This window comes from Myxine glutinosa, chromosome 10 (assembly GCF_964187855.1).
Source record: "Myxine glutinosa chromosome 10, kmMyxGlut1.1, whole genome shotgun sequence".
Lineage (NCBI taxonomy): Eukaryota > Metazoa > Chordata > Myxini > Myxiniformes > Myxinidae > Myxine > Myxine glutinosa.
The window spans coordinates 118884309-118907180 of record NC_136270.1 but is presented as its reverse complement, the minus strand read 5'-3'; the positions used below and the strand labels follow the sequence as shown (position 1 = coordinate 118907180).

Here is a 22872-nt window from a genome sequence, read left to right as displayed (position 1 = left end):
TGGGTTTCCGGAGCCAGAGTGGATAATTTGAGAGTAGTAGGCAGAGCGGGCGCGGGAGAGGGCATCTTTGTAGTGTTGTATGTGGTCCTTGTAGGCTTGGGAGTGAACTGTGAGACCCGTTTTATTGCGGAGTCTTTCAAGTTGGCGAGCACGAGTTTTCATCAGGTGGAGTTCAGGGGTAAACCAGGGAGCAGAATGGGTGAAAGAAACTGTTTTGGTTTTTACAGGCGCAAGCTGGTCAAGGCAGGAGGAGAGAGTGTGGTTGTAGTAGTCAGTGAGGTCGGAAGGGGTGTGGAGGTCAATGAAGGGAGAAGTGGACATTTTTTCAGAGAGGGTGGATGAGAATGAGGTAGGTGAAAGAGCGTTTAGCTTACGGAAGTTGATTGTGCGATAATGCCTTGGTGTTGGGGCGGGGATGTTGATGGTCAGAGTGATGGCTAAGTGGTCAGAGAGGGTGAGGTCGGAGCCATAGAGATGGTGCAAATTTAATCCAGTGGAGCAGACAAGGTCCAAAATGTGACCACGGATATGGGTAGGAAAGTCGATATGTTGAGTGAGGTTAAAGCAGGTGAGTAAATCAGTGAAGTCAGTGGTTATTGTGGAGTCAGTGGAGTCCATGTGGATATTGAAATCACCAAGGAGGAGGATTGAGGGGGAGAGGGAACATAGCTGGGTCAGAAAGTAGGAGAAGTCAGACAGGAATGATGGGTGTGGTTTGGGAGGGCGGTAGACGACAGCCATGACTGACTGCGTGTGACCAGAGAGTTTTAAAGCCAGGTGTTCAAATGATGGAGCAGATGAGATGGAGATGAGGTTGGTCTTGATGTCTTGACGGTGGATAACGGCAATTCCACCACCTCGGCCCTCCGAGCGTGGTTTATTGACGTAGGAATATCCATTGGGTGTGGTGAGGTTGAGTGTGTAGTAGTCCAGAGGTTGTTGCCAGGTTTCGGTGAGACAGAGAAAGTCCAGTTTGTTATCCAGGATGTATTCGTTCAGGATGAGGCATTTATTGTTGAGGGACCGGGTGTTGAACAGGGTGAGCTTGATGTTGTTTTGAACAGCAGGGATGAATTCAGGTGATTTAGCCAGGGTTCGTAGGCAAGAGGTGCGATCGTGTGGGTTGCTGTGACCAGGTGCGCTGGGACGAAGAGTGAGAGTGCGCTGAGCCGACCAGAGGACGGGGATGGAGTGACCTGATTGCAAATTGCAAAATTTGTTATTACACACACATGTTATTACACACCTTTACAAACATATTGGTGAAGACATTTTTTGGTAACAATTTAGTTAACAGATTTTCATGTTTCCCTTACTATTTATTACTTGGCAAAAAAAATTTTTTGACAAGTGTGTGTGTGTGTGTGTGTGTGTGTGTGTGTGTGTGTGTGTGTGTGTGTGTGTGTGTGTGTGTGTGTGTGTGTGTGTGTGTGTGTGTGTGTGTGTGTGTGTGTGTGTGTGTGTGTGTGTGTGTGTGTGTGTGTGACTGCCTCGACGCAACTGAGGTTGTGGATCCACTGATTTACCATCAATTGATGTGGATCCATGATCGAGGTTGTGGATCCGCCGTTTGGAGAGGTCCTGGGCTGAAAGGATTGAAACCTCGAGGAAGAACGGTGCCCAGCTGATGATCCATGCAGTCGGGAAACTAGTCAGTTGCTTACGGGTTAAAGTTCTTGCTTTAGGTGGAGAAACTATGTTTGAGGTTTACAATTTAAATAAAGTTGAATATGGGATGTTGTAAAATTAACATCATTTACAACAATCCTTTCAATTATTTAAGTTTAGGAACAACAACCGATACTGTACAATTAATTGAGTGTGTGTGTGTGTGTGTGTGTGTGTGTGTGTGTGTGTGTGTGTGTGTGTGTGCGCGCGCTCACTTATACTTGCCTGCAGGTGACAATTTTAAACTGATCTTCACGAAACTTAACCAAATGGTAGAGTTGGTGGTCTGACAGAATCCTATTTATTTTTGAAGTCAAAAGGTCAACCTATGTTGCTATGCCAAAGGTCAACCACCTTTTTCAAATTTCTAGAATTTTCAATTTCTATCTGATTGACTTGAAATTTGAATACGATTTGCATATGAGCTAATGAAATTCAACCACCAACTATTTTTTTGAAGGTCAACATCGGTCGCAAGGTCAACATAGGCCTTTTCTCAAATTTCTAAAATCCTCAAATTGTCATCCGATTGACTTGACATTTGAATAGGATTTACATGTCAGCGAACTGAATTCAACCACCAACTATTTTGGAGATCAACATAGGCCAAAAGGTCAACATAGGCCAAAGGCCAATAACCTTTTCTAATTTCTAAAGTTCTCAATTTTCATCCAATATCTATCTATAATTCCACTAATCTCTGTGTGTATGTTTGTTTGTATGTTTGTATGTTTGTCTGTGACCGCTGTTTCTCGACAACTACCGGTCCGATATACTTGAAACTTGCCAGGTATATTGCTGGGGACCCGAGGATGTGCCTTTTCAAGGTTTTAAATTAATCGCAGAAGTAGTTACCGAGCTATGTCCAAAAAACGATTCAACCAATCAGAGAGCAGCGAGCTATCACGTGTGCCGAACGTGGCGAACAGACTCTGCCTCGGATGGCACATTTGAGAGCGTATTCATTTATTTCCCGTCGGCAAACTATGTTGCCGTTAAACTATGTTTTAAAACTAATTAAAACTACTTTGCGATTCATCGTAACTGCGGTTCGTAACTGCCGTTCGCTTTGGCTTTGCGAATGGACCAAACCATTTCATGTAAATAGAGGGGGGGGATTGTCACCGTACTCGCAAGCCGTTCGCTTTGGACCAAACCATTTCATGTAAATAGAGGGGGGGGATATAATTTTAGATATAGATATAGTACGGGCATGCCCTAGTACTTGAAATTTGAATAGTATTTTCATGTCAGCTTTCTGAAATCAACCACCAACGATTTTTAAGGTCAACATAGGCCAAAGGCCAATAATCTTTTCAGATTTCTAAAATCCTCAATTTTCTTCCAATTGACTTGAAATTTGAATAGGATTTGCATATCAGCTAACAGAATTCAACCAACAACTATGTTTGAGGTCATTGTAGGCCAAAAGATCAACATGGCCAAAGGTCAACAACCTTTTCAAATTTCTAAAATCCTCAATTTTCATCTGATTGCCTTGTAATTTGAAGACGATTTGCATATCAGGTCAATGAATTGAACCACCAATTATTTTTGAGATCAAAAGGATGCTCTATAAACCACCTTTTAGAGGCCATTTTTCCCCACAGAGCAGGGGTTGGCCTTTTTCGGGCACCGTGGTCCCCTTTTTGAAGCAATGTTTTATGGCCGGATGCCCTTCCTGCCGCCAACCTTGTTGGTCGCCTCTTGCGACACACAGGGAATTACCAGTGAACTAGTACTCAATTTGCCGACCTCGGAAGGATGACAGGCTGAGTCAACCCCCCTAGCGTTAATTCAGCGATCGACCGGGATTCAAACCCAGGATCCTAGGATCCCAAGCCGGCACCCTAACCGCTAAGCCAACAAAAGGATGCTCTATGAGTGCCATTATACTTTGTTCTCTTTTGCCAAGTGTCGCTCTATGAATGATGTTTCATTGTTGTGTTGATGGTAAAAGTTTATTTGCAGGTCATATTGGAGTTTCTTTATGAGCCCTGCGATTGTCTGCCACATATTCTTTGCATGTATAACATGTACTGATAGCTAATTGACCTTGCTTTCAATGGTCAACAATGTCGTTTTGTAGTCGAATTTAGTAAGTATTCATCTCATGGAATCTTCGAATTTGCCGTTCTGATGTGGCACATTGCATTTGAGCCTTTACCCGATTTATGTATTGTCGTCATCTGGCCGATGCTCTGGCTTCATCCATTACTGAGATGATTTATAGGATTTCATTGCCCTTTGACCTTTTATTCACATAACCCTTCATTGAGCTACACAAATGGTCAGCTAATACTTGCATGTGCCCACAGCAGGTGCAGGTTTTCATTTCGATGAATCGTCATCTGTTTTTCAGCTTAAAATTGTGCATTTCATTTAGTCATATAACTTTGAGAAGTGTATAATACGTAGTTTGTTAGTTTTTTTTTTATCTGATTGAGGTTGATCAAATGTATTGCAAGACTTTTTAACATTCACTTGTTTAAAAACTTCTCAGAAAAGCATCCTTTAACCTGCTAATGGTTCTTTTTCAGCTTATTTATTACTGTACTTTGTTTGTGGTGCGGGTTCACAGACCCCAGCTATGGAAGCTGAAGTGGTCATGCAGTCCAACGCCATCCCTGAGAGAGAAGATTTGGATTTCTGTGAGCAGCTGTGGTTTAAGATGAAGTCTGGTAAGTCAAAAAACAGACATATCCATTTTTGTTTTTTGTTTCTTTATTTATTCTTTTTAATTCAAATAAACTTGGTAGTAGGAAAATCTTGTTAAGAGATACAGTCTTTGTGCAGAAGATATTGGCCAGAAAAATAATACCAACAATAAATTTAATTACAGTATTGATCTTTCAGCAAAATTTGTCTGAGAGACACTTCCTCTGAAGTAAACATTGATCTACGATGTTTTTTTATTTGGTTTTCAATGTCTAGTACTTCGATAATAAATTAACTTTGCACCAAACCCATCTGATGCCCGATGCGGTGAAGCACAGAGCTGTGTGGATTTTTTTGATGCAATATTGATCAAGTCAGTCCATGTAAAGTGAATCTTCTCATCTGACCTACTGCATGGGCCTATTTATTTAATGTGTTATCTGGTGATGTTTCCAAAGTTATAGCATCCAACTACTCATGTTATGGAAAATGTGGCTTCAGGGGTTGGGCTTCTCCTCCGAGGCCAAAGCATTTTATTTTTTAAACATTTTCCAGCAACTGTATTTTCAATTATTTGAGACATCCTCCCAAAATGTGTTGTGCAGCTTGCCAGCCTTGTATAGATCGCAACCTCTACGTGAGGCTTGGCTAGGATTTTCCTATCATGAGGCTTGGCTGGAATTTTCAATCCCAGTCAGGCAAAATCCTTGAAAATCTAAATTGTGACAAATCGCAAATTACATTTTTGGTCTAAGTTTGAGATATAAACTTCCCCTGTTCAATCATTTTCAATATTTTCAATCATTCAAATAATATTCCTGGATGACCGGGTCATACTTCTTTTCATAATTTACAGTATACCTCGGTACACACTCTCTCCCCGCCCCCACCCCGACTCTCACCTTTATTTAATTAGGCCAAAATATGAGATGTGACATCAGCAAAGCACTTTTTATTTGGGAATCCTTTGGAGCTCACCTTAATCTATAGGTGCTGTGAATGTTTAAGAAAAAAATTGCTAATGTATAATCTAGGCTTGTGGAAGAGCGTGGTGACGGAGGATATAAGATAATTCACTGACAGTAGGACAACATGTGGATGCAACAACGGGATGAATGAACAGAAGAACCACCTTTAGAGGCCATTTTTTCCCCGCAGAGCGGGGGTTGGCCTTTTTTGGGCACCGTGGTCCCCTTTTTGAAGCAATGTTTTATGGCCGGATGCCCTTCCTCCCTGTTAGTCGCCTCTTGTGACACACAGGGAATTACCAGTGAACTGGTACTCAATTTGCCGACCTCGGAAAGATGACAGGCTCAGTCAACCCCCTGGCATTAATTTAGCGGTCGACCGGATTTGAACCTAGGATCCTAGGATCCCAAGCCGGCACCCTAACCACTAAGCCAACACCAGATGAATGAACATGAGGAGGAGAGAAAATGGAATGAAACAAAGCAACCTGAAAGTAGATGCAGAGTGGGTTAATGAATATATAAAAGGTCATGGATTGGGATGGAGGATGAGGTGGTGCACTGCCAACTTCAATACTTGAAGTGAAAATATGGATTGACCAGGCTGAGGAAGGAGGTTCCACCATTGGTACAAGAGAAGGAACCAAAGGAGTGGAGATGAGCAGTAAGTTAGTAAATTTGATGAATGTAATCTTTTATTTCAAAATTAAATTGATAACATCTGTTCTATTTTGAATTTGCAACTGCTGTCTAAATCTATAATAATAAAAGAAACGGTGTCAGTGTGTCTCCTCCATAACTCAAAAAACATGACACGTAGCGGCCCCAAACATTTCATGGACACTAAGGGAATTCCAAAAGAGTGTATGAATGAAAACTGGGTGTTTAGCTAAATATAAACACCCCTTTTGAAGAGAAATAACAGCTTACTTTCCTAATAGGCTTTATCCACAGTCAGCCCAACATCACCTCACAGGGGTCCTAACCGCCATTTTGTTTCTGCCTATTAAAACGTGCCTTGCCTTGGAAACACGATCTACTCTGGCGGACTAATTAAAGTGTATAATTGAAATCTGTGTTTGGGTTTGAGGATCGCATCTTGAGGACTAAATAAGTGTCAATCTGGAGTGAAATCTGAACATTAAAATAAATTTGTGATTCTTATAAGTGTATTTCTTTATTTATTCAAGAATGGGTGTCATCCCTCCTTCTGCTCTGTCATCTTAATTCATACCTCCATAGGATAGGGTGTCACTCTACTGGGACCTGCCATACTTGGAGGAAACCCGAAGATTTGAACCATTTGATTTTTAAAATTCCCTCCATATGACGGACCCAGATTGAGTGTATGGTATTTCAAAGCATGAAATAAGTGAGGATTGGCGGATCGGATCTGTCGAACATTTTTGCCCATTTGAACCAGAAGCATTCACGACTCGGCATGGCGGTTCTGAGATTTTAAAAAGAGAGTGGGAAATCCATAGAGTATTATGGATTACCTAAAGGCTCCTTCATTCACCGTTGTTGTTTCTGGGCGTGTGGTGTATATAGAGCCTAATGGCTCTGAAAACACCATTATCCTTAAAAAGACAGAGAAGATCCCTCCTTCATATTCAGCGAAACGATGGGTAGAATTTGCTGGTGACAGGTGGTATTTTGAGAGACACCCAGGGTGCGGCCCCTTGGTGTTCACACACGTCAGATTAACAATGCAATCAGTTTGCTATTACTTGCCAAGCCAGATGCTCATGATCAGCAGTTTCTTTGGAGTGCTACCTTGGGTGCTTAAGCCAATTGGTGAGCGCTGTTCAAGCTTATTGCTAATGAGGAGGGGAAGAGGAAAGGGGTGGGAGAAGGAGAAGAGGGAGGGTATACCCGCTCACACCTTCTCCTGCTTGCCCGCTCAGTCCTCCTGTTTCCCGCTCACTCCTCCTGTTTCCCGCTCAACCCTCCCCCTGCTCCACGCTCACCCCTCATCCTGCTCCCCTCTCCCTCCTACTTCCCGCTCACCCCTCCTAATCCCTGCTCACCGTCCTCCTACTCCCTTCACTGTTCCTCTTGCTCTCCCCCATCTCCATCCTCCTGCTCACCCCCTCCCCAACCTTCTGCTCTCTTTCCCCCACCCCTCCATGTCCTTCTCCTGTCTCCCCCTTCTCCTCCCTTCCTCTACTCTTTTCCACGCCTCTTATCCCCCCCCCCCCTTCTCTCATGCCCTCCCCTCCCCCTTCCCTTCCCATCTCCCACCTCTCGCCCCTCTTCCCTCTCCTCCCTCCCCCTCTCCCCTCCTTCTCTCTCTCTCCCTTTCCCTTCTTTCTCTCCCTTCCTCTCCTCTCTCTACCCCCCTCTCTTGATATTCCCATCAGCGAAGCAACCCCGCATTGCCCGGCAATGCCGGTTGCCTTTGCTATAGTACATAATAAATCTAGAGAGTTCATACAACACCTTACCCCACACAGTCTTGAGAAACAAGGATATGGCGAGGTCTGCGAGTGGCAAATTTGATTGGTCATGATGGTGTAAAATGCTGTAATAATTTGTCCAAGTACTGCTAAACGAAAGTTTTGAAATTGTCACAAAGGCGATTTGTGTTCTCGTGTTCATATTGTTGCGGATCTCGAGCCCGTCGACGTACAGAGGGGGGTTAAACCCTTTTCCCCCTCGGGCCTTCGAGTCCACGAGGCCGCGACCCACTTTATACTCTTGGGGCGGATTGCAGAGCAATTCCAGCCGCCACCCCTGTAGCGAGTGTGCAGAAGGGTATCGGGTCGAATCCCCACGTACCTTTGGTACACACGCTGCCACGAAGACGGGTGCTGGACCTCGCACGGGTCACGCCAGTCGGATACGCCCGAGCGGTTTGCGTATCACGTGACTCGTGCCGTTAATTCTTATTGAACCCGATTGAGCGGTTTTATTCGTGCAATGCGAAGCCAATGTTACGAAATGACGTGGACGGCCAAATGGAAGGAAGAACGCAGGTTTTTTTTTTTTTTTTTTTTTTTTGTATACAAGATCGAGGCTCGTGAAAGAGCGAACATTAATCACACAGAAAGACAAACCGACACATAAAACATATAACATCGGGAGCGGTAGACAAGATGGGGAGAGAGGGGGAAGGACACAAACACAACATTTGAGAGCAGGGACCGAGAGACATGGAGACATCGAGAGATCTGAGAGAGGGCGAGGGCTTTGGGGGGGGGGGCATGGGAAGGGGGCGGTGGGAGAGGTATAAAACATATGGACACTGCCAGGACTTCCAGGAAAGAAGTTGGAATTTCAAACAAGGTGGATCTGGGGTGAATTAGCGGGGGTAGAAAAGATCAAGGTTTTGGATGGGGGAAGATAAGAGATGGTGGTGAACAGCTGTTTTAAAGACCTGGAGGGAGGAGTGGGATTGAAGGGAGTGAGGGAGTTTGTTCCAGAGGCGGGAGAAAAGAGGAATGAAAGAGTGAAGGTGAGCAGAGAGCCGAGATTTCGGCAGTTTAACCATCAGAGGGTTGCTGGCAGATCTTGTGCGACCTGTAGGAATATTTGGGGGACAGAGCACAGAGAGAGCTGGGGGTGCAAGGCCGGAGAGGAGTCGGTAGAAGACAGAAAGACCACCTACCTGCCTGCGGTGAGTGAGTGAAAGGCCCTCAGAGATAGCTTCATCGTGGGAGATTCCAATAATTCTGAAAGCTTTGGTTTCAACAGCGTGAAGCCGAGCTAGGTGTGAGGCAGGAGCACCGGCCCATAGGGGAGAACAGTATTCCATTGAGCTGCGGATGAAAGCCTTGTATGTGGTGAGGAGCTCAGGTGTGCCGAGGAAGGACTTCGCACGACGGAGGATGCCCAGTCGGCGACTGGCTTTGGAGGCCAGCTTGGAAATGTGGTTTTCCCAAGAAAGATCATGGCAGATAGTGAGACCCAAAAGCTTGAGCGACAGAACTTCTTGGAGAGGATTGTTGAGAAAGTAGATGGGAGGGTTGTCCAGTCGATCTTTTCGGAGAGACATAGTAAGAGTGTGAGATTTGTCAGGATTGAAAGACATGTTCCACTTGTTTGACCAGTCTGTGATTTTGTCCAGGTCTTCAGAGAGTGAGGAGGCTGCAGACTGCCGATCTGAGGGAAGAGGAATGGAGCGGCAGAGAGTGGAGTCATCAGCAAAGAGATAGAGAGGATTTTCAAGAGAGTCAGAGAGATCATTGATGAAGACCAGAAAAAGCACGGGGCCCAGAACACTGCCTTGAGGAACTCCAGCCTGAACAGGAAGAGGAGATGAGAGAAACCCATTCAGGGCCACACGTTGACGACGACTAGAGAGGAAGTCCGCCAGCCATGCGTGGAGATTTCCATGGATACCAAAGGAGGAGAGTTTGGTGAGCAGAGCGGGGTGCCAGACCGTGTCGAAGGCACGTGATATGTCAAGGGAGACAGCTCTAATTTCCTGTTTGGCATTGAGGACCTCCATCCATTGTTGAGACAGCAGAAGCAGCATGTCCAGAGTAGAGTGACCTGGTCTGAAACCAAATTGATGATCAGAGATCAAGCCATTGGAGAAGAGGAAAGATTTCATATCCGAAGCAATGATGGATTCCATGACTTTGCTGATAATTGGGAGAAGGCTGATTGGTCTGTAGTTGCTAGGATCTGTTTTTGCACCTTTTTTGTGCAAAGCAGTGATGTTGGCTGATTTCCAAGCAGATGGCAGTTGACCTTGAGCAAAAGAGAGGGTGAAGAGAACAGAGAGAGGGTGAGATAGAGCGGCAGAGCAGGATTTTAGGACCCGTGGGCTGATGCCGTCGGGTCCAGTTGCAGAATCAGAGTCGAGGGTTGACAGAAACTTTTCCACCTTGTCAGGAGGAAAGGACACGGAGTCCAGGAGCAGCAGGGTACGACTGGGTATGGTGGGTACAGAGAGGGATGGGTTTGGGACACAAGATTTAGAGGCAAACACAGAGTTGAGGCATTCAGCTTTTTCACGTGCGGAGTCAGCTGTGTAGCCGTTTGAGGTAAGGGAGGGGATGGAGGGGGAACAAACACCAGAAACGGATTTGACCAGACGCCACCAGGATTTGGAAGAGGGAGACAGATAAGAGAGTTCGGTCTTGAGAACGGAGAGATATTGTTTCCTGGCTCTCCTGAGGGTGGACACACACTTGTTTCGGGCTTTGTGAAAGGAAATGAGATTTCCTTCCGTTGGATTTGCTTTCCAGGAGACGAAGGCAAGTTGTTTCTGGGCAACAGCCTCACCACAAGATTCCGTGTACCATGGACGGGTGAAGGGTATGACAACTGAAGACGAGATGGGATAAATCTGTGCATGAGAGAGAGCAATTTACTTTGGAAGAATTCCCAGGATGAGTTGATGTCAGAGGTGGTAGAGATGGGAGACCAGTCCAGATGATTGATGGCTGCTTGAAGACCGTGCCAGTTGGCCTGAGTGAAATGCCAGACTCGTCGACGCTGAGCAAGCTCCCTGAGGATGGTCAGAGAGATGTCCACTTTAACAAGGACATGATCAGATGATCCGATTGGAGCAGAAGAAGAGCAGCAGACATTTTCAGGGAAGTTAGTCATAACCAAGTCCAGAAGAGAAGATGTTCCGTTGACTGAGATCCGGGTCGGGAAATTGACAGATTGTGTCAGTCCCAGTGAGTCGCAGAAGTCCTTTGCTGAGGAGCCATGGCTGGTGAGAGAGGTACCCACACCCAGCCAACTGGCATGATGACAGTTGAAATCACCACATATGAGGAAGAGAGAGTTGGGATGAGTAGATAGAAGTTGGTCTATTATACAATTTACAATGATCAGGGTAAAGAGACACAGAGCAGATACTTAATCAGTCTTATCTTAAATCCCGGACAAGGGCCCACTCACTCACGCGGGGAAAAGGAGGAAGGAAAATTACGCGCCCCAATCGCGGTCGTTGGCGCCGTTCGCCCCGGTCAGCTCGCTGGGCGTGTCCCTTGGGATGTTCGCAGCACGTGCAGGGAGCCCAGGTAGGAAGGTCGTTGGCGTAGGTGGCCCCGGTAGAGACCGTCCTCGCAAGCGCAATGGACCGACAGCAGAGCGCAGGGCAGGGAGAGTTCGTGCACACAGAGCCTCGATCACAGAGAGCTAGTTCGGGGGCAGTCTCGGGCAGTCTCTCACCTCTCTCTGTCTCTCTTCCTCTCTCTCTGTCTCTCTTCCTCTCTCTCTGTCTCTCTTCCTCTCTCTCTCTGGGGCCCCGGGGCCGGGTTTTATATAGCCCCTCCCCAGAGTCTTACCCGAATGTTCCAAGCCCCTCCCCTGGTGGTCGTTGTTAGCCACTCCCCTTGAGCTTCCATTGGCTGCTTGCCGCTTACTGGCCACTCCCCTGCAGCTCCTCCCTCCTCCCTCCTCCCTCCTCCCTCCTCCCTCCTCCCTCCTCCCTCCTCCCTCCTCCCTCCTCCCTCCTCCCTCCCAGACTAGTTCCAGTCTCTAGCACATGGTAATCCAGCCCAAAGAGCACATGGTAATCCAGCCCAAAGAGCACATGGTAATCCAGCCCAAAGAGCACATGGTAATCCAGCCCAAAGAGCACATGGTAATCCAGCCCAAAGAGCACATGGTAATCCAGCCCAAAGAGCACATGGTAATCCAGCCCAAAGAGCACATGGTAATCCAGCCCAAAGAGCACATGGTATTCCAGCCCAAGGAGCACCGAAGCCTACACTTACTCGCCTGCTCCAACGCATACTAACACAGGAAAGGACTATGCTTACATTTAATAGGAAATAACTAAACTAAGCGAGGCTACATGTTGTGGTGCAACTAACTAAAAAGGGGGGGTTACCTTTATTCCCAAAACTGCAACACTACCCCCCTCTCTCATCAGACTCGTCCCGAGTCGACCCCAACATCGGAACGACCGGTAGGGTCTGGCATGCAATTTTACCATTACTTTTAATGTGACACATAGGTGTAATCCCCCTAACATTTATTCTGACCCATGTGTGCGACATTTTTAACACTAGATATGTCCCTCCTAATGCGTTGAGCAGCTATTCTATCAGACTCACACCCACAACTATCCCAGTATTTCCGGAATTTTGTAAACTACACACATAGCCGGTGGGCAACATTCTTATATTTACAGGCACATATATTTACAAGCACAAACGGAATCTTTATTTACAATGCTATGATCCAGGACCTGTATTTTAGGAAGAAATTGGAGGAGAGAAACAAAGCACTCAATGTGGCACTTGCTGCTTGCATCTTGCATCTTGCATCTTCTGTGTGTGGCTAACAAAACCGGCTGGCCCTGACCGGCATACAGGCCATATGAAGCATCGGGGCCATCTAAATCTTCCATCTTCCTTCTTGGCACACAATAGCACACAATTTCTTTTTTTTATTTGCCAGCAGGGCCACTCTCACGTGGTCCAACTGCGTGGCGTCAGTGCCACTCAACAAGTGGTCCGAAGGTGCAAGATTAATTGCAGCAAGATGCTGCACAGCAGAGGTGCGGGCCACAAGGCTTGTGGTCCATAGGTGTAGCAAGGGTGCAGCAAGGTGGGGTTGGCAGCAAAGTGCTGCACAGTTTGGCTGCACAGGTGTAGCAAGGGTGCAGCAAAAGGACTGGCAGCAAGGTGCTGCACAGGTTGGCTGCACCGGTGTAACACGGTAGCATGGATGCTGCACAGGTGCGATGGTGCTGCACAGTTCGGCCTCCATAATGATCCTGGGGCGGGGAGGGAAGACAAGGCGCAACAAGCAAATGGAAAGGCACACGGAAGCTCACGAAAAACAAGGTGACCATGCACCACCATACCTGGTGCAGTGTGAGGGACGCGGTAGAGCGAGCGGAGCAAGCTCGTCCCTAGCCGTCCGTACCCCCCACCGTTGGCTACCCTACCCTAGCCCCCCTTGTATTTAGAATTCGTCTATGTCTTGTCTCCCATATCCCCCTCTATACCAAATTCATCCCCAAATCCCTCCCAGGAAGGAAGGGATGGAACAGAACAATGTCTCATTCACGTCATGATGCGTCTTACTTCCAAATGGCATACAGAGCCCTGGTGTGAAGCTCATCCTCCTCGGTGACTGGCTGTGGATGGTGCGAAGGGATCTCACATCCTAACGACACTAATAGCATTACACTTTTAAACTACCCGGGGTCGTACCCTGCCAATCGGCCTCTTTAAACTAAGTGGTTCTAAGAACCCGAATTCCCATTGCCCACACTGTGGTGCCCTCCAATTTTGGGTCTCACCCCCAACAAATTTTTGCACTGTGCCCTCGCACAATTTCGGGGCTGGGTCGTGTGGCTCCACCAGCAGGTCTACCTACCTGTGCACCTCCGCCACTGAAGCCGCCTCCCGAGCTTGCCTGCTCCTGACGACTACACTAACCGGGGAAGGCCCTCCCTGGCACTTACCCCCTTTATGCCCACCTCGGCATCGGGCAACCCGGGTCCTCCCCTGGGATCCTCGGGCCCCACTCACACACTATCCCAACCGGATCCCAGAGCCTACCTGCGGCCTTACCTGGCCGACAAGCTACCAGTGACGGAGTGGCTCAATAACCACACGCGCTAATTAAGCCACACGTCCAGCCATTCCACAGTCTACTGCACCCTACAAAACACTACTTCCTACGACCCGCACCACAGGTGTCAATATCCATGCAATCTACCTATGCCCTCTACCTGGCTTTACACTACTCCACTCCACACTCGCACAACCAGGCGCACACGCGCCCCTCACACACTTCGCTATCGCACAACTAGGGAGCACACGCGCCCCCCACACACTTTGTTGTGCTCTCTTGCTCGCATTCCGGTGCACACATCTTTTGCACACTCGGTCATCACACACTCTTTTTCCACACACTCCGATGTGCACTCCTTCTCCACATACTCTGTGATCGCAGACTCCGGTGCACACCACCCAGGCGCACACGCACCCTTCATACACTCAGCTATCGCACACTCCGGTGCACACTCTTCCCACACACCCTCTGGTGTGCTCTCCCGCTCACACTCCGGTGCGCACTCCTGCTCCTCGCACTCCCGCTCCTCGCACTCCAGTACGCACTCTCTCTCACGCTCCGTACCACTCTCTCGCTCCACGCACTCCGGTACGGACTCCCTCTCACACCGCCCAATGGGCCCTTCGCGAACGCCCAGGTCTCGCCTCTCTCCCAAGCTCACCGAGCACCCATTCCCGCCAATCACATTCCCCCCATCAGTGCCACTCACCTCGGGGCTCTCCTTCCCCGGCTTCTCCGCCAGCACCTGCAAACTTTTTATGGGGTTAGCAAGCACGGCATCACGGTGCGAATACGAACTTTGTGCGTGTTCCATTTCCACCTCCCGTGATTTATTCCTCATCTCTTCTGTCTCTTTAGCCCCAATTATTTCTTCTTCTAACTCGACGATCGTCGGCGCCCCTAAAATTTCCTTTTCCAACTCGGCCTTCGCCCGCGCCCCTAAAATTTTCTTTTCGAATTTGACGATCGTCGGCTTCTCTACACCCCGCGTCACTACTCCCATAGCCCCAGTCAATTTGGCTGTGCTACGCTTTAACTCACTCTCCATGCGTTCCTCGTACCGCGTCACCTCGTCACGTACCACCGCAACCTCCTCGCTCAGCTTGCGCCCGATCTCCTCCCCCATTCTTTTTATGTCCTTTTTTTGACTTTGCTCTCATTTTTTCCATACGGCCTTTCTTGATTTGTCCCCCTGGGTATCCATTTTGTTTTCCAACCCATCCTTCATTTCCTTCATTTCCCGGGTGGATTTGTCCCTCATTTCTTTCATTTGACCACTCATTTTAGTCATTTCCCTTCTTGATTTGTTCATTTCTTCACCCATATATGCCCTGAGTTGCACCATAAAAAGGCCCATATCCATTGGCACTGCGGGCTCGGCTTCCGCCCCCACGTGCGAGGCGCCGCCATTTTCTTTACCACCTGCCGCACCCTCATCAGCTCACTCCACTACCAACTCTCCCTGCTGGTCCTGGGCCATTAGTTCGTCCTCATTCATTATTCCCACCGGCATTTGGTCGCCTTGGCCAGCCATTGTACGAATTTAATTTAATTTTTAAAGACTAAATTTCGTCCGCTCGTAATTTCGAGCACGTGAAGCGCACTCTAGGTCCAATTATCCCACTCCCAGACACCAATTTGTTGCGGATCTTGAGCCTGTCGACATACAGAGGGGGGTTAAACCTTTTCCCCCTTGGGCCTTCGAGTCCACGAGGCCGCGACCCACTTTATACTCGTGGGGCGGATTGCAGAGCAATTCCAGCCGCCACCCCCGTAGCGAGCGTGCAGAAGGGTATCGGGTCGAATCCCCACGTACCTTCGGTACACACGCTGCCACGAAGACGGGCGCTGGACCTCGCACGGGTCACGCCAGTCGGATATGCCCGAGCGGTTTGCGTATCACGTGCCTCGTGCCGTTAATTCTTATTGAACCCGATTGAGCGGTTTTATTCGTGCAATGCGAAGCCAATGGTACGAAATGACGTGGACGGCCAAATGGAAGGAAGAACACAGGTTTATTATACAATTTACAATGATCAGGGTAAAGAGACACAGAGCAGATACTTAATCAGTCTTATCTTAATCCCCGGATAAGGGCCCACTCACTCATGCGGGGAAAAGGAGGAAGGAAAAGTACGCCCTCCAAGCGAGGTCACAGGCATGAATAACTAATTAATGTAATGTGTCGTCCTAATTACGGGATAACTAATTAATGCACATGTTCTACATTACAATATATATTAGTTAAGATAGATTTGGTTGAGGTTTATTGCAATTTTTGTACACAACAGACAATGAGGCTATAATGACTAAATGTAGTCTCGAGGTTATACGATCCAAAGCAGCTATAAACAAGAGAAAAATGACCACAGTGTGGTCACCAGCTGCGACATGTAGAATCATGAGGATATCCGTTGCAATATGCACTACCAAATTCGACCAGTCATTAAATTATACGCATGCACTAGCATCTTTTTGTCTTTCAGCTAAATTTATTCTGGTTTCTTCAAACAAATCGCGATTTTAGTCCGCGATGTTCTTACCTCATACCAACGCACGTCCGAGTGTATGCGCATGCGCTATTCAAAAAGGCACTCCAACAACAAGAACAACAACGCGGTCCTCTCATAGAGCTGCTCGTCGCAGCTAAAAAGACATTTAGGACTTATTCTGGAAGAAGGCATTAATTCCAAAACAGTCTCTGGGTCTTTCTGCTCCAGCCTGTACTTTCTTTCCTGAGTAGTAAGTACAATTGGGTTGATGAAAGGAATCTGGTCGAGAAAGTAAGCATAGCATCTGGTACTGCCCCTGTGTGCAACCCTGTGCTGTCACCATGTGTGGATGTTCTAGACTCTAGAGGGTTCAGCAACATTGTACAATGAGAAGGTTAATGTGCTGCTGTCTTTATGCCCCTGGCCTCCCTACCAAACCAATCCAGCCGTGTTTTCATACACATCTATTCAGGATTGCCTTAACCTCGTGCTCCAAGCTCTGGCAAATCAAGAAATTCAACCTTGGGTGAGTTTTATGGTTATTGATTGATCAGAAATTTAAAGCATAAGTTGATTATTCATACTTATGATCTATTATGAATTTGTACCAACACCCTATAAAAAATATTTTATGTATCCTCTAACTTCCTGAATACATCGACACATTCCACACCATTGTGGTAAATAAAAAAGCTGACATTCAGGGTCTACTGGTGATGTTCTATCCCTAATCATGACGATGATGACGGTGTGATAGTGTGGTGCGCCGTGTTGGGAGAGGTGCGTGTGAATGCTCATGGTGCGACAGAGGAAGTTGTGAATGCGAGTCAGTAACCCAGCACTGAACGGGTCAAGGGTGTAATTGTTGAATGCTCTCATGCATTCCAACTTGCCAAAATACTCCAACAGATCTTTCCAACAGACAACAATTCCAATAGAAATAGGGATAGAAAAAGAAAGTGCGAGTCAGTGTTTCGGCCAGCGCGTCCTGGGAAAACTCCACGGCTTGTCAGCTCTCGCTCCGTGGCACCAGCCCATTCGTTCCCTCAGGAGCGAAGGCTTGCTCTCGAGGGTTCAGCCTGCCTCTCGAGGGTTCGGCCTGCCTCTCGAGGGCTCAGCCTGCCTCTCGGATGTTCACTGGATGCATACCAGTCCCAGTCATGGAATTCTCCATCCGTATAAAGCACCTGGTAGAGGCGTGTTCCAGGGACTGACAGCTCCTCGTGCAGTTTCCTGATTGGTGTGTTCTTGTTGCCATGTGGTTCTCATTGGTTGAGGCCATGGTCCTGCAGTGGGGTCGACAGGCAATAACGCCCTATGCGGTGCTTTGTTCAGCCACTTTTCGCCATTGAGGAGGTTCGCTTCCCTGGTCCACACCACTTTATGCCGATGGCTGTTGGATTTCTAATGATGTAGATTTTGTAAAATGTAATGTTGTGTGTGTATGCGCTGCAAAGCGGTGCAGAGAGAGAGAGACATAAGAAGAGAAGGGATTTAGAAAAAGAAGAATTGGAAAGGGGGGTTTGAATATTGCTCCACAAACACAAAGCACTTCCCTGTCCACTGATACGAGGGGAGGGTTAATCTAACTGAACACAATACTACAGATATATCTAAACTTCAGGGTTCCTTTGCGTTGGATGAGACTCCCAGGGGTTTCCGAAGCCACAACAATGTTGTCATGGATTGTACTCTGAGGGTCTCACACAGGTCGTTCCACCTGAGGGTACTTTTAGTTGCTCTACACGTTTGGCAGTTTCTTCCCATCCATACACTTATCTGTCCAAAGGACTAAGACTAGATGAGGTACAGTAAAGCCTCGTCCGACGTGGGTATTCACAACGTGGATTCGTTTGTACACGTGGGAATAAATGTGATGCTTATTTCCTGAGCGTGCATAAAACTTGATATCAGAACGTCATAAAACTTGATTAGAGCCTCCTCACCGGATGAGACTATGGGTTTGCTCTCCCTCTGTCTGTCCGTCCGTCCCACCTGTGGTTTTCCAGACTTTTTTCCCATACCGTTTAACATATTCAACTGAAAGAAACTTGGTCGATGCCTTTATTATGATAAGTTACCGAACAAGTTTGAGTGTCAGGGCGTTTCGTCAATCTTTCACAGAGTTATGCCCGTTTTGGACTTATAAAATATCACATCGGTGGTGGACATGTATAGCAAAGCACGGACAGAGGAATGCACGGGACACAACACTGGACTATTAGAGGAAACAAACCCCCCAGGCATTGAAAGTTCGGAAAGTGCCGTCACTTTCCGGGCCACTATGGGTACAAGCAGCGTCACAACATTGGCGCTCCTCCTCCACATGGATGCCAGCCAATGGGGATTGTGCATGTCTCGTCCTTTTAAATGCTGTTTTAAAAGTCTTTGGTATTACTCGGTCACGGTTTGAACCACCGACCTCTCAGACACTTAGCAGACACTCCGACCATTACACCACCGAATTTGGTTAACCACCACCGCCGACTCTTGCTTCACAATGTAACTAGATGGTATTCATAGAATACTTACCCTGTGCAGTCAACCTGGTGTGAGCCAACCCTTCTGGTTTTGAACGTTTCTTTTTTTTTTGATCCAATATGGCTGCCAGACCACGTGAGCGATGACATCATAAATTTATATTCTCCAAATAATTGTTGCATAGATCATGCTCAATTAATTTCAAATTGATCAGACGAAGCGTTGTCCCTGTCAAATTATGACGTCATAATTATGGCACCAAAGATGTCATTGTTAACAACACCTATTCCCCGTATGGAGTTATTTGCAATGAGCCACGTTTCAATTTTTTCCATCGAGCGGTTTTGGAGATATAGAGGTGCAACGTTTTTTGTTTTTTTCCAAGATGTCGCCTGTAACACATGACCTATGAAGTCATGATTATCATTAAAATATTCTAAAGGAGGAGGCGCTCCTATGGTGAAAATGTCGTGTCCATCAGACCAACAGTTGCTTTAAAAAAAATTCATAATGATCGGATGGATAGCTGTTGTATTTGTCGAATTATGACGTCATAACGAAGGCACCGATGACATCATCATGTGGAGTCGGTGACAATGAGCCAGGTCTCAATTTTTTCCATGGAGTGGTTTAAGAGATATAGAGGTGCGACGTTTTTCCAAGATGGCACCTGTACCACGTGACCTATGATGTCATAATAATCATTCAAATATTATACAGGAGGAAGCGCTCCTATGGTGAAAATTTCGTGTCAATCGGACCAAGAATTGCAGAGAAAAAAAATTCATACTGATTGAATCAAGCGTTGTACTTGTCGAATTATGACGTCATAATTAAAGTACCGATGACATCATCATGAGCATATCTAGATAGTGGGGCATCTCAAGCGGAGTACTTGACAATGAGCCATGTTTCAGTTTTTTTTCTCATGGAGTGGTTTCGGAGATATATAGGTGCAACCTTTTTTCGATTTTTCCAAGATGGCGCCTGTACCACGTGACATATGACATCATAATTATCATTTTTGAAATTCCACAGGAGGAGCCGCTCGTATTCTGAAAATTACGTGCCAATCAGACTAACAGTTGCAGAGGAATTTTTTTTTTCATACTGATCAGATCAAGTGTTGCACTTGTCGAATTATGACGTCATAATTAAGGCACCGGTGACATCATCATCAACATATCTTATTCCCCATGGTGAGTACTTGACAATGAGCCACGTTTCCATTTTTTCCATTGAGCGGTTTGGGAGATGTAGTGTAACGTTTTTCCAAGATGGCGCCTGTACCACGTGACATATGACGTCATAATATACATTAAAATATTCTTCAGGAGGAGGCCCTCCTTTGGTGAAAATTTCATGTCAATCGGACCAACGGTTGCCGAGAAAATGAATTTTAAAAATGCAGACACGGCACACACACACGTATGTACGTACGTAACTGAATGCTTAACCCCGCTTTTCGCTTCGTGAGCGCAGGGTAACAATTCTGTTAAATTGTTTTGCTAATCAAAATATCGCTGGTTTTGCTGTTAGTTGTATATATCTTGCCGAGTGTTGTGCTCCACCATTACAGACCCATCGAGACAACAGCAGTCTATTGAGTGAAATGGTGCAACAGTCTTGCACTGGCGCTATGAAGTACGTGCCACTTGTTGGAAAAGCTCCCCTCGAAATGCTGGCACAAATAGGCCTGGACAAGATACATCGGGACTATCTCACCTACTTCTTGGGTTTGTTGTTCATCAAGGCACCATCTCATTTTTCATATCGGGGAAAGTTGAACGTTTTCCTTTTTTTTTTTTTTTTTTTTGGGTGGGAGGGGGCAGGGTTTGTATACATAGTCGAGGCTCGTGGGAGAGCTAGTACTAGTAAACCGAATGGATCAAGACAAGAAGGAACAGCAGAGTGAGAGGGAAAACACCAACAGCACAGCCGAATGCCAAGATGGAGGGAGGCGGACAAACATTTGGTGTGGGGAGACATGTGGGCAGGAGAGAATGCATGGGGTGGACAAGGTGGATACAGAAGGAAACTCTCAGGAGGGTAAACTGGAAATTTGGAGGTAGGAGAGGGTGGTGGGGATTAACGATGGTATTAGTTGCTCCCATTTTATATCCTGTTATGACAAGTGTCAAACATGCCTCCCATACCCATCCCCACCTTTCCCCCAGGACAAGAATTGACGACATTGAAGCACTTGGTGAGCTGTTTAATCTTGTGTTAATTTCTACCCTTTTGCACATTTATACCAACGCTATTTCAAATATTATCAAGTGACATTTTCCCCAGCTGTACATCTTTGTCGTTCCTCTCTCACGCTCTTCCTCAGGAGTATTTCTTTGGGATGCGTAGTTCCCTCGGACTTCAAGAGCAGTTGTGCCGTCTCACGAGGCTGGAACACATTTTTGAAGTCGTGGCGATTTGTCGTACTTTTCTTAGCATTCCTCACGAAAACCTTTTCCTCCTGACAATGTAGGTACCCTCGAAAGTGTGCAGCTTTTTATCGTCGCTCGTTTCATTCACCTGCTGCTTACCTTTGCTCCTTGTTGTGATGTTGTTTTCTTTGTCTGAGTTGCATTCTTCGGGTAATTACACCCTCAACAAAAATTGCATCGCACAAAAAGTACCCACAATGCACCAGATGGTTCCACGTGATCGCAAATAAACGTATATACTGTACTATTTGCTTTGAGGTGAGTAGCATATACATCGAGTTGCATTCTTCGGGTCACGATTGGTTCAATGCAGTGGGGGATTTTAGTAGGATCACGTGCGGCTTTAGTTTCCCGTGAGGTGTAGGTTGCTGTTTTACCTGGCCTTGGTTATCCTTTGAGATTATGCCCACCTGGTGCTTCTACCTTTTAATGCTGTTGATTGCCTAGATTTGCATCATACACATCTCGGATCAACCAGGTTGTGTTTCTGAAAACGTTATCAAGTGTGATATAATTGTCCAAAGCTGCTGTTGATGTACATCTATCTATAATTCCAGTAATCTCTGTGTGTATGTATGTATGTATGTATGTATGTATGTATGTATGTCTGTGACCGCTGTTTCTCGACAACCACGGGTCCGATATACTTTAAACTTGCCAGGTATATTGCTGGGGACCCGAGGATGTGCCTTTTCAAGGTTTCATATTAATCGGACAAGTAGTTACCGAGCTATGTCCAAAAAACGATTCAACCAATCAGAGAGCAGCGAGCTATCACGTGTGCCGAACGTGCCGAACAGACTCTGCCTCGGACGGCACATTTGAGAGCGTATTCATTTATTTCACGTTGGCAAACTATGTTGGCGTTAAACTATGTTTTAAAACTAATTAAAACTAATTTGCGATTCTTTCGCTTTCCTGCGCGTTTGTGCACGCTATGGCGATTTCTTTACCAAACTCCGCAAGCCGTTCGCTTTGGACCAAACCATTTCATGTAAATAGAGGGGGGGGGATTGTCACCGTACTCGCAAGCCGTTCGCTTTGGACCAAACCATTTCATGTAAATAGAGGGGGGGGGGATTGTCACCGTACTCGCAAGCCGTTCGCTTTGGACCAAACCATTTCATGTAAATAGAGGGGGGGGATATAATTTTAGATATATATATAGTACGGGCATGCCCTAGTTCTTATAAATCCACTTGTATTTTGTACGCTAGAAGGAATAACAAGAAAATTATATGCAGGAGAAGGCCATTTGGCCCATCATGCCTGCATTACACCAACATCAGATTCTTTAAATCCATCAATGGCTTAGCGGAGCCTGGTGTTGGCTTAGCGGTTAGGGTGCCGGCTTGGGATCCTAGGATCCTGGGTTCGAATCCCGGTCGATCGCTGAATTAACGCCAGGGGGGTTGACTCAGCCCGTCATCCTTCCGAGGTCGGCAAATTGAGGACCAGCTTGCTGGGATGAATGATCCCGGTGTGTACCCCGATTTAGAATAGGTACACCGTGTCCCTGCGCATCGTAAGAGGCGACTAAGGGTTAGCGTCAGGAAGGGCATCCGGCCATAAAAACATTGCCTCAAAAAGGGAACCATGATTGTCATGGGGCCCGCAAGGCTAACCCCTGCTCTAGCGGGGAAAAATGGCCTTAAAACGATCATT

At 46.6% G+C, this 22872-nt stretch overlaps 1 protein-coding gene across 4 annotated transcripts in view; it reads left to right on the top strand.

Annotated features, from left to right (window-relative positions):
• Positions 1-22872, top strand: part of ZWILCH (zwilch kinetochore protein) — a 96573-nt gene that overhangs the window by 59250 nt on the left and 14451 nt on the right. For all 4 annotated transcript variants that reach the window (XR_010985744.2, XM_068126221.2, XM_078786033.1 and 1 more), the window contains 5 exons: positions 4250-4349; positions 16732-16811; positions 20346-20502; positions 20944-20972; positions 21102-21244. Coding sequence is in view for 3 of the 4 variants with exons in the window: in XM_068126221.2 (XP_067982322.2) it covers positions 4250-4349; positions 16732-16811; positions 20346-20502; positions 20944-20972; positions 21102-21244 (509 nt within the window). In the remaining variant the exon portion in view is untranslated. The remainder of the gene's footprint in view (positions 1-4249; positions 4350-16731; positions 16812-20345; positions 20503-20943; positions 20973-21101; positions 21245-22872) is intronic.